This window comes from Columba livia, chromosome 22, assembly GCF_036013475.1.
Source record: "Columba livia isolate bColLiv1 breed racing homer chromosome 22, bColLiv1.pat.W.v2, whole genome shotgun sequence".
Lineage (NCBI taxonomy): Eukaryota > Metazoa > Chordata > Aves > Columbiformes > Columbidae > Columba > Columba livia.
The window spans coordinates 870,696-882,725 of record NC_088623.1 but is presented as its reverse complement, the minus strand read 5'-3'; the positions used below and the strand labels follow the sequence as shown (position 1 = coordinate 882,725).

The 12,030-nt window shown below is 56.2% G+C and overlaps 1 protein-coding gene and 1 long non-coding RNA gene across 8 annotated transcripts in view; both read right to left on the bottom strand.

The window, feature by feature from the left end:
• LOC135576030 (uncharacterized) overlaps nt 1-12,030 on the bottom strand; it is a 549,349-nt gene that overhangs the window by 26,532 nt on the left and 510,787 nt on the right. The window lies entirely within an intron of this gene.
• On the bottom strand, nt 3,801-5,784 carry LOC135576016 (ubiquitin carboxyl-terminal hydrolase 42-like). The gene is made up of 6 exons (XM_065038567.1): nt 5,618-5,784; nt 5,064-5,174; nt 4,886-4,988; nt 4,674-4,741; nt 4,444-4,514; nt 3,801-3,901 (listed from the first exon to the last, which is right to left on the bottom strand). The coding sequence occupies exons 1-6, from the start codon at nt 5,757-5,759 to the stop codon at nt 3,815-3,817; spliced, it is 582 nt and encodes a 193-aa protein (XP_064894639.1). The 5' UTR covers nt 5,760-5,784; the 3' UTR covers nt 3,801-3,814.

Here is a 12,030-nt window from a genome sequence, read left to right as displayed (position 1 = left end):
CAGGGACTCAGTGCTGGTTTCTGCCCCAGGGCCACCACTCCCAGCCCCTGCTTGCCCAGAACTTGCCCCTGAAGCAGCCGCAGCCCCTCTCCCCTCCCTGCGGGGCGTCTGCCCCCTGCCCACACCCTGGTGCTGCCTGGCTCGCCCTGCCCGGCCCAGCCCGGCTGCTCTCCCGGCCCCAGCCCCAGCCCTGGCCCCACTGCTGCCCTGCTGAGCTGCTCGGGGCTGGGTGCTGCCCCTGCCCGCCCACCTGCTCCCTGCGCTCGGCTGGAGCAGCCTGGGCGTCCCGGGCTGGCAGGGGCACCAGGAGGAGGAGGAGGGTGAGGACCATGGCCCCCACGCTCGCACCATGATGCTGCTGCTGCCAAGACACAGCACAGCACGTCACCGTGGGGCTGTGACCTCATGGTCACATTGGAATCACCACATCTGCACACTACTGCATGGCCTTGTTCTACACCAGCATGGAAGGAACACAAGTGGAGAAGGGTGCACCTATTTGGGAGGCAGCGCTGCCTATGGGAGTGCACAGGCTCTCACTTCTTGCTTCCCAGAAATCAATCAATCAATCAATCAATCAATCCCAAAAGCACCAACTTCAAGGGTCTTGTAACTATTTTTGTCAGGCAGCTCTCTAGGAAGAAACCAGCTTTACCTGCTGGTTTTACCACAGCTTCAATGCCTTTAAAGCCACCACTTCTTACCTCTGCTGCTCCAACACAGCCTCACAGCCCAGCAAAATCATGGACGAGGCCATTTCAAATTTCACGAGGCCAACAAGAGTTTGTTTTTAATCGTGGCTTTGGCTGTTCTGCCCGCTGGTGCCCAGTGAGTGTTTCTGAGCAGCGATCCCAGCCGTGGCCGCAGGTTGCAGCTCTTCCTCCCGGGGCCTGTGGGCAGGCGGGCCGGCCGGCAGAGCTGCCCGTGGCTCTGGAAGGGCTCTCTGAGCTCTTCCTGCCAGAGGCAGCACTGGCTGCTGGTGCCCTGGGGCAGCTTGGTCCCTGCTGGGGCAGCTTTGCTGCCTCCTGGACTCTTCCTCCTCCTCTTCTTCCTCTCCAGCATCACAGGCGTCAGATGCTGTGTCCTCCCTCGTCCAGGCTGCAATCTGTCCCCGTCACCACCGACCATTTTCCTCATCTGCATCTCCAGGGCACTGAAGCCTTCCTGCTCCTCCTCCTCCTCTGTGCTGAGGGGTCACAGTCCGTGATCTCCACAAACTGCCTGTGGAGATCATAGCGGCGCCGCGGGGATCTGCTCCGCTCCCTCTGCCTCAGCTGGGTCTGCTCCCGAGCAGCTTTGGGTGCAGAACGACACCGGGAGCTGTGGCTGGAGGGCCCTGGAGCTGCATCATCCCTTAGGGCTCGGTCAGACCGTGGAGGACTGGTTCTCCAGCTCCTCGTCCTCCCTGCTGAGTGATGCTGGTCTGTGATCTCCAGAAACCGGCTGCGGAGATCACAGTCCCGGTCGTGGGGATCTGCTCCGATGTCTCATCCTTCCCCGGGTTTTCCTCTGAGCAGCTCTGGGGGCAGGAGCAGACTGGGAGCTGCTGCTGGAGGACAGTGGAGGTGCTGGTGCAGACTGGGAGCTGCCATTGGAGGGTCTTGGAGCTGCCTCGTCCCTGTGAGTGGGGTCACAGCTCAGGGGACTGGTTCTCCCCCTCCTCCCATCTGAGTGTTCGTAGTCCGCGGTCTCCACAACCCAGCTGCGGAGATCGTTGCCCCAGTGCGGGGATCTGCTCCTGGGCCTCTCCCTGGCACCGTTCTCCTGGCAGGGGGCAGAAGGGCTGAATCCCCGCTCCTCTTTGCTGCTGTCCTCTCGTGCAGAGTGGAGCACACGGTCACGGGGGTGACAGCGCAGCGGGCACGCAGCTTTCCTTCTGGACACCAGCCTGAGACAGCCATGGAAGAAGCGACGCAAGCAGGAGGCCATGGAGAAGCTGCTGTTGATCCTGCCTGGCCAGATGGGGCACGGCCAGCCCGCAGCTGCCTCCTGGGCTCCTGCCCGGCTTTGCTGGCTGGTGATGGCTGGTGCGGATGAGCTGCTGTCCTCTGGAGAGTCCTCCATGCCCCCCGCCATGTCCTGCAAAGAGAGCTGTGAGAAGCTCCTGCCCTCTCCTCCTGACAGGACTATAACAGTGGGGAACCCCTAGAAGCTGTGAGGGGACAGCCAAGGGCCCCCAGAGGCTCCTGGAGGCTGCAGAGGGGCCAAGGAGGACAAATGGGATGGATCCAGGTGGGTGCTGGGCGTGGGAGCCGTGCTGCAACTGTGCAGAAAGCTGCCGTGTAGGAGGGAAAAGAGAGCGCTGCCAAGATCCCCAAAAGAAACCCGCTGTCCATCTGGTGCCCTGACCACCTCCCCACAGCCGCCTTAGTCCTATGGGGCAGATGCTGCTGTCCCACAGAACGCACCTGCTTGCTGCCGGCCGCCCACTGACTGAGGAGGGAACGGGCTTCTGATGGTGCTGGTGAGGAAGAAGCCCTTTGTCCAACTTCCAAATCAGAGCACCTGGGGAAAAAAAGAGGGATCTCTGTTGGGGGCTGTTCTTGCAGCCTTCTCTGGGTTCCGGCATTTTCTTGGAACAGTTTATATGACAGGGAGAAGATGCAACTAAGACCACAAATGGGAAATGTGGTTGGGCTGAAGGATGCAGGTGGTAATTGTCTGCTATGACAGAAACACTCAACAGGATGAGAAGAAAAATAGCAAAGCCAGGAAAAGGAAATGTGTTCTGAACACAGTTTAAAACTTGTGATTACCTGATGTAAAACAGTAAATAGGCTTGCTGCCTGAGGACTGTGTCACTGTCGCAAAGATCCACAGACTTGTCGTCCATGTGGTACCACAGTCCATCACTGGCCTGCAAAGAAAAGCGTCGATATCTGGAGATGAATGGCACGGCTTCTCCACAAAACACAGGCCAAAAACTGCCGAACCAGCAGTGTTCAAAACATATGCATTCCAGCCCCTGAGGAAACCTTCTCCCATCAAATCCATGGCTGTCAGTAACACGGCCAGGAAAGTCAGTTTTCCCCAGGATACATTTTTCCGTTGTTCAGAAGGAAGTAGCTTTTCACCTTTATGTAGCAGAAGTAGTGTCCTGCACGGCAGCTGCCACCTCCGTGCACCAGGACGGCGTATAAGGAGTAGAGGAGCGGTTCTCCGGCTGCCTGAGACATGTACGGGCGAAGATCCAGGTACTGGGGATACTCCACGACCTACGGAGAGACCAGGAGGGCTCAGCAATGACCCTGGAACACTTCAGGACACAGCAATATGTCCTGAGTTGGGTGGCAGGAAACTCATCTGGACCAAAGCAGCTCTGTGGGAGCAGAGGACACACTTGTCTTCCCACAGGAAGTGTCCCCAGAAGGGAACGTGAAAATCTCAACATGAGAAGCTTGTGACAGAGCGTCCGGCTTTGGGAAACCTTCTCCAGGAAGAGAACGTTGCACTCCAGTTGTGCACACACCTTGCTGATCTTGTCGCCGGTGAAAGCTTCAAACCTCTTCAGACAGACCGTGAGAACCTTGGGCGCGCGATGGACCGAGAACCTCTTGGAGGCGGCAGTCACCTTGTCACACCTTGAAAGCCAGGACAGAGCCAAGGGCTGAAACGCACCATTTTTTCCCCCAAAGGCCAGACAGACTTTCCTGTCTCACACATCCCTCTGCTCTTTTAAGGCTATTCAGTACCATAATGCCATGTTAAAAAACCTGCGTCTCATTACTCTGCCTTAATTCAATGTGAAAAGCTGACTTCTGCTCAATGACACCTTCGCACAGGATCCAGTATGAATACATCATCAATAATGGCCTTACTTGCTACATTTAAAGCAGTTTTCACCATCCAGGTGCTCCGGTTTCACAAAGTCTTCCAGAGCTGCGGTGACAGATGCGGCTGCCTGGAGGAGTGAGAAGGGAGAGCCCTGAGCTCTGGGAAATTCCCACACCCAAACACTTACGAGGAGTTTACGCAAAAAAACCAGCTCGATGAGGCTGAGGAGACCCACTGTGAACCCGCAAGCAGTGCCCAGGAGGCAGAAAGAGGGTGTGATGCTGAACATCTCCCTCATTTCTCAGGGATTCCCAGGGTTCTCCAGAGCCACCTCTTTGTGGCACTGCACAGTTCAGCTGCGATGGTATGGGTGTCACCAGTGATGGAAACAACACCCCCATGAGCCTGGGAGCCAGACGGGTGTTGCAGGAATGCAAGGGAAGAAGGAGGAGGGTACGCCATGGTGCAGAGAGGGGCACGTGTGCCTGTCCAGCTGAAACCAGCTCTGACAGGGAGACCACTGCCATGGCCTCTGCAGAACACAGTCCATTCCACCTCCCGCCCACCGCCAACCTCTCTTGTCAGATACGTTTTTAAGCCAACTGTGTGGAATCTGGAAAGCTACAGGGGCCTTGGGACGTCTTGAAGCACAATTACAAACTCTCTTACTTTGATATCCAGAGGAACATCCAGGAAGGCCTCGTAGGAATCGGAAACCGCTTGGCAGCTCCAGCATGTGACTGGAAGGCAAATGGAAATGCTCAGTGACAGGGGAAGTCGACAGACTGTGCCGGGTTACCCTCTCACACCCACTGCGCCAATCACACCATCGGCTGTTGTCGCAGGCAGACAGGAGGGCACAGACGATTCCAAGGAGAGCAATAGCAGTGGAAAAGTACCTCTGGATCTCAGAAAGCCCCCAAAGATCTGATGGACGATGGTGGTTGCTTGAGAGGACATGTCCAAGCTGCAAACCAATGGGAAGGCAGAGTTATCTCCTCCCAGAGTCTGGCTTTGTCTGAAAGCCCTGGGCATAGTTTTCCTTGAGGGGAGGACATCAAGGACTCCAAAGGGCTTGGGAACGCTGGAAACACAATTTGCTTGCGCTTACTCGCTGTTTCCTCTCAGACAAGCTCTCTGCATGGCATCCATGGTGCAGCGTAAGAACTCGTGGGCGTCCTCCTGCCTGCCATGCTGGAAATTTTCTCCTATTTCTAAGAAAGAAGAAGTTACTAGTTCTCTCCTACGAGAACGGCATCAATCATGTCACAGCACCTGCACTGACTCACCTGTGAGAAAATCGACGACAGCCCAAGGCTCGATGGCACTGGCTGAGGAATGCAGGACCTGTTGAACGTGCACTTCCATCCTGCACATGACGCAGAAGCCTTTCTGGCCACCTGGAGAGGGAGGGAGGAATGGGAGAGGGAAGCTCCTCAGGTTTGCAAAATATCCACAGCGATGGGAAACCTAATGGAGGTCTTGCAGTTTAAGAATTCTCCATTCCTCCCAAGTTGCCCAAGTCCCAACAAGCCCGGGACATTTTAACGCACAGAAAACTTTCTTCAGAGGGATGCTGAACTGACGGAAGCTTTCTGTGCAATAAGCAAAGGAGTTTAACTTGCAGGAACAGGGACCAAGAGCCTGGGATAGAAAGAGGTGCCTTTCTGAAGATGAACACATCCAGATACAACAAGCTGCTTCTAGGCTTGAGTGTTCAGAGAACACCAACTCAGGGAGCTGACAAAGAAGGGCCACTTTTCTCCTAGATCAGCTTCCAGATTCTGGGAGCCCTTGGGCCCTGCTCAACAGATGGACAAGGAATGTTCCCAAAAGTACTCACAGGCCCGGCTGTGCTCCCCAGAGAGCAGGTGGTTGGCCAGAGGCGGGGTGTAGGTCAGGCACTGCAGGACGGAGTTGAGGAAGCACGTGTTGCCCAGGTTGTGCAGTCCCGCTCCAGCTCTCTGGCTGTGCTGCCAGGCCATGCAAATCTTCTCTGGGGGAAAGAGGATTCTCTGCGGCGGAGCCATTCCCTCAGCAACGACTGCCAAGAAACCACATTGGAAGAGAGATGAGTCCATGTTCTTGCACAGAAGCAGATTTAAAAGTTGAGTTCTGTATCTGTACAGGAGCACCCAGGAAAACAAGCTCTATCCTCCCACACAGAAAAACTGGGGGAAGCCTAACACTGCTCTTGAAAGTTCCTGGTCAAGGAGCAGTTTTGGAAAATAGCATGTTCCCCTGCTCACTTTGCCAAAAGTGCAACAAATCCGCACTCTGACTTTTGTGCCCTGAGCAACCTTCCTTTCCCTCTGGAGTCTTGACCTGGATCAGCCTCCGGCACAGTCTCCCCGTGCGTGTCAGGGCTGGAGGGTGCCCGGCAGACGGGCTGCGATGCTGGAGCCAGGCAGGACGGGGAAAGCCGGGTGCAGCGGGTGAGGAACTCGCTTCAGACGGGCAGGAAAGGTCCCCGTCCCACAGCACGGTTGCCTCCTGCCCGCCCAGCTGCCTCTCGCTGCCCGTGCCCTGGAGCAGGAGCTGGGTCCCCTCTGCACGCAGAGGCTGTGCTGGGGCCGGCTCCCAGCTCGGAGCAGCCCTGGACTTCAGGCAGCATCATGGCCAACACCTGTGGAACCCCCCTGCCGGCGTGCAGGGAAACGTGATCCCGGTGTTGAGCAGGGAGTGCTCGCTGGCCCCCGCCCTGCCCAGACAACCAGGGCCCCTCACTCACCCATCTCCAGGTCCTGGGCCATGCACAGCTCCTGGGGCTCTGCTGGAGAGCTGCTCTCCTGGGGAGCCCTGTCCTCCTCCTGGGCCACCACGGGGCAGGTGAGGTGTTTGTCTGCCATCTCGTGGGTTTGGGGAATGAGGTATAGGTGAGGAATTGGGAAGACTTGGTGAAACACCACGAGTCTGCCAAGGGCAGCCGGGAAAGACGTGGGCTGCACTTGGGGAGTCCTCAGCACAAGGCTGCCGGGGGCAGAGGGGAGTCTGCCAGGGGCAGCTAAAGTGAGGGTGTGGTTGGACTCGACGATCTTAAAGGTGCCGGACAGTGTGGGCCGGGGCTGCAGCTGCGCTGAGCACATGCAGCACCGCGATTGAGAGACGGGGCGCGGTTTGATGCAAACAAAATGTCCGCTTTATTAATGTACTTCACATACATTTATACTTTTCCTCAGCAATGTGCTTCGAGCTGATTGGTGTTTCTGTTACCGTGTTACAGACTGATTGGTCTACACTGTACACATTCACAGACTGGCTGGTGCTAAGACATTTTCTTAAACAGTTACTACCCCAACCCAAGCAATCTTCCCTGTGCAAAAACAAGAGTCTCCTTTTTACAGGACAACATTATTAACTTGTGAACCTTGTCTAAACATAGAATCAGCGCTCTCCACTCCTTCTAATTAAGGTTCTCGCCTCTATCCTTCCCATGGCCTGTGACCAACAAGTTCCAGCACATGTCCTTTTACCAATTGATAAGTGCTGGGAGTTTTGCTGAGGCCAGCCAAATCCTGTCCCACAATGCAGGGTAGTGGGTGTCACAATGCGAGGTCACAAAGGGCCCCACTGTGACCCTGCGCCTGGGGAGCAAGGGGCACCATGTCCTGTTGGGAGGAACAGGCCAGTTCAGCCCTGGGCACCTGGGTGCTCTCAGGTGTCTCCAGGTCCCCCTTTGCCCTCATGTCCCCTTGGGACTGCCATGTTGCCCTGTGGTGTGTTCCAGAGACCCGTGTTCACCTGGCTGGCTGATCTGAACAGCAGTGAAGCTGCTCCTGTAGTGGGTTTGTAGAAGTTTCTAGGGAACTCCAAGGGTGGGTAGCAGAGGGCATGGGCTTTGTGTGCTGTCTCACCGCTTACAGAAGCTCTCAGTGGCTTGAGGATAAACTGACCGTATAACCAAGTGACAAACTGTTGAAGCTGGCAGAGCACAAAAGGAGGAATCCAGGTGGTGGGGGGTGAAAAAGGTGAAGGGACTCTGCCGCCTGCCAGGGTCAGTGCTCAGCCTGCCCCGGGAGATCCCAGCAACACTGAGGGGAGAAGCTGTGGGGGGAAGGAGCAAACCCTATTGGGCAGGAAAGTTGCTTCTGCTGTTGAGAGGGCGCCGTGTGGTCAGTGCTGCTCACAGTTCCAGATCACCCGCAGGATTTTTTGCGGCGATTAGAAATGACACATACCAGGACACAGACAGAAATTCGCGCAGATGCAGAGTTCTTGTTCAGGAAGGAGCGCAGAGCCTGGCCAAGCAGAGACCTGACCTAGGCCTAGGCTGCCTTCTTTATTCACCATTGACAACGTATAGGATTTACAGGTACGGGCCTGGACTAAGATGTTTGCAAAAGGTGTTTTTCCACTAATTGTTATTAAAAACACACTGAACTCATGTGATGTTTCTCTCACTTGTTTTTCCACTCATTCACAGACCAGGCCCAAGGACATTCACACATCCCATGCACTAGGGGTCGGTTATCCAGCCCGAGATACCATTCTCACGAGTCTGGGCTATAACTTTTTACAATTATGAGAAATGTACTTCAAAGTAATCTGTCCAAGGCCCTTTACATATTATTGTGTTAGTATTATGTCTTTGACCGTCCGGATGGTCGTGTTAGTATTGATCTTCCTTTATCATCCAGGTGGCTGGAACCGCACATCTTGCTTTCCCACGTTTTACTTTCCAACACGGGTCCTCAAGACATTATCTTAGAATCTCTCACATATGGCCAGTTGAACAGATTGTCAGAGGAAATAAGGTGAAGTGAGTGCACTCTGATGAAAACAAGGTTTCATACAAGTTGCTCATTGTTTTACTTGTCTATTAATACTATTTAACAGATTTAAAGCAGTACAGACAATGCCACATTGTACACCTCGTGTTGCAAACATCGGCACTGAGCGTATTTCTGATATGAAATACAGGTGGATGCCTCTTGGAAAATTTTTGTTCCTTTATAGAATGTCTTTCCATTTTTTTTCAATTGTCTGGAATGCTTTTCCTATTCATATTCTTTCCCTTTTTTTCCATCCCAGGATGTGAATGTAACTTCCTACGACCGTCTCTTTAGGAAAGAGAGTGAAATCCAGGGGTTTACTTTGCTCTAGTTGGGAGGGGAGCAAATACAGCGGTTTTGACTATTGATGTGATTCAGAGCAGCACACCAGACAGATGTGCTGGGTGCAGCTTTTTAATGCGAGACTTGCAGAATCAACAAGAATAAACAAGCCATTTCTGCCAAAGCAGCAGCTGCTGAAAGTGACATAACACAGGCTGATTGTGCACGTCCCAATGTGAATGGTCAGCAAAGACCAGGAGAAAACCCTTGGACACTGAAGATGAATTTGACGCTTCCCGCCATCACATCCTGCTCTGCTGAGGCCATGGCATGAGGGGCAAGGTGTCAGGCAGAGTGACAGCCCAAGCAGCCAATCAGAGGTCAGCCCCTCAGATGAAGGGCGGGCACTGCACTGCACACCCAGTCTGAGCAGTTTACGTGATGGGATTTTGAGAGCTGTGTGATGGCATGTGCCCATGTTGCAGTCTCTTTTGTTTTAAACATGGAGGTTGAGTCCCTGGAACTGAAATGGGCTGGATGAGCCAGCGGCAAGTGAGACTGACACTGGCTGACGGCCCGGTCCAGAGCGTGTTGCTCAGTGGCACCAAGTCTGGTTGCAGGCCAGTTACAGGCAGTGTCTCCCAGGGGTCAATACTGGGTCCAATCCTGTTTAACATCTTCCTTAAGTGGTCGGGATGGTGGGGCAGAGTGCACCCTCAGCAAGCTGGCGGAGGACACCACACTGGGAGGAGTGGCACTTAGGCCAGGGGGTCGTGCTGCCATCCGCAGGGACCTGGGCACACTGGAGAGATGGGCTGACAGAGATCTCACGCAGCTCAGCAGAGGGTGCTGTGTGAGTGACGCGCACTGGCAGAGAGTGCCCAGGGAGCTTGTGGAGTCTCCTTCCTTGGAGATGTTCCACAGCCCTGTGAACACCATCGTGGACAACCGGCTGCAGGTGGCCCTGCTTGAGCAGGGGGTAGGACCAGGTGACCTCACCCTCCAAGTGACCTCACCCTTCAGGTGACCTCCTGGCCAGTCTCAAGTAGCCTGTGATCTGTGAAATGGATGCCTAGAAGAGGATCCAGCCACTAACACTGTCACCCTCAGGCAGCCATCGACAACTCCACCAGCAAGCTGCAGTCCCTGGAGGGAGAAATCCACCCCTGAGGAGCACAGGCACCTGCACCCCGAATCCCAGAGCTGCCCCAGCCCGCTCCCCCTGCAGCTGTCCCAGCCCAAAACCTCCCTGACCTGTCCCACAGCTCCGGGCCACCCCACGGCCTCTCCTGGCAGCAGCAGCTGGGCCTGGGGCTGCTCCATCCTCCGTTAACGCAGGTGCCAGCAGCACGGGTGCGGGGAAGGAGCGGGGTGTGCAGGAGCTCCTGCAGCAGGCGGTCTCCAGCCAAGCAGCTGCGGGAATCGTGGCTGCTGGTTTGTTCTCTGCCAGAGGCTGCACTGGGGCCCTGGGGCTGTTGTTGCTGCATCTGGCTCAGGTGTGCGTGGGCTGCTTTGGCCTTGTTCTCCCGGTGGGGTGTGTAAAGGGGCAGGTGGGCACTTGCTGGCTTTGGAGAGGAGCTGCTGGGGCTGGAGCTGGAGAGAGCAGGAAAAGGTAAAGCAGCTGGAGGATGAAGTAGAGGGGATCCCCACAGCTGCTGCTCCAGCTGCACAAGAGACAGCTGCCCCTCTGGGCGAGGAAGAGTCCCTGTGAGCCGCCTCAGCAGAGCAGATCACAAACGTGCACCGCAGGGTCTGTGTCAGTGAGGAAAATTACAGCACGGCCGTAGAGTGTGTGTTTGCGTGGTGTGTGTCTGGGAAGCCTCGTGGTGTAAGAGCTGTCAAACACCAGTGTCTTCTCCTAGGTGGAGGATGGGCAAGCGGCTGGGGCTACAGAAGAGAAAGGGAGGACAGAAACACAGAGACAGAGTTGCCTGAACTCCACAACTTGCCTGGCAGTGCAGAGAGCGGGAACTGTGGTGAGCCCTGGGCCCTGGGGGTCGTGTCACCCTCTTTTGTGTCCCAGTCCTTCCCCGCCCTCTCCTGTTTCCTTCTGTGTCGGGTTTTTTTGGCTTCCACGTAGCTCTCTTCCCCTCTGTTATTATGCTCTGCTCCCTGTCACCCCTTTCTCTTTTCTCCAAGTCTTTGTCATCCAACTGTTCCTCTCCTCATTGCTGCTCTTTCCTGCTCCCTGTGCATTTTTTTTTCCGTCCCTCTCTACCCTTCAGGCCATTGTCTCTTTCTTCTTCTCCATCTCTTTGTCTTGATCTGCGTCCCTGTCTTTTTCCCTCATAATCTTCCTGACCTGTTCTCTGTCTTTTGTCTCTTTCTGCCTCTATGTCCTGCTCTCTGCCCTTGTCTTCCCCTCTCCTTCATTCCTTCTGCTCTTCTTTCCTTCTTTCTCTCTTGCCGTGTTCTGTTCGCTGTCGTGGGTCCAAAGCGGGGCAGAGTGACAGCCCAGGGACCAATGCGGGGCAGCGTCACCTCAGGGAGGAGACTGGCCGCCCTGCCGCCCTGTGCTGGCAAAGGTGGAAGTGAGAAGGCGGCGGCTCTGCCGGTGGCCGGGCTGAGCTCGGACGTGGCGCCCGTGGGGCTGCCCCAGGGCTGAGCAGCCCCCGGCCCTGGCCCCGCCTCCTCTCTTCAGCCCTCCCCCCCTTGCCCGTGTTCTGGACCCCCCGTCTCTGTGGGAGCCACCGCCTCACAGAGTCAGTGTCCCTGGGCTGTGCCACCACACAGCAGCCATGGGCCACTGGGCTTCTCGCCGCCATCGCCGCCAGCACGTGACCGACAGCGATGAGGACGTGACGCTGAGGTGGAGGACGGGGTGGGTGGTGATGATGGCGGGGGCCGTGTTTGCCGTGGGGGTGCTCGCTCTCATCTCACCCACGTCCCCTCCCGCAGCACAAGCGACCCCACAGCGCCTGGAGGACGGTGAGGAGGGGAGGACGTGGCCGCCATCCCACGTCTGGCCTGAGATGGTGAGTGGAGCAGGGGGGTGGCGGGGCTGGGGTCTCCCCTCAGAGCAGGGGGTCCCAGGGCTGACGCTCTCCCCGCCTCCCCACAGCTCCTGCTCATCATCTCCTGACGCTGCCCGACCTGCTGAGCCGGGGCCAGACCTGCTGCTGCCGCCACGAGCTGTGAACAGCGAGGCCGCCTGGGGCCACTTCTGCCCCCTCTGCCCCCACCAGCACCCGGCCCTGCAAGA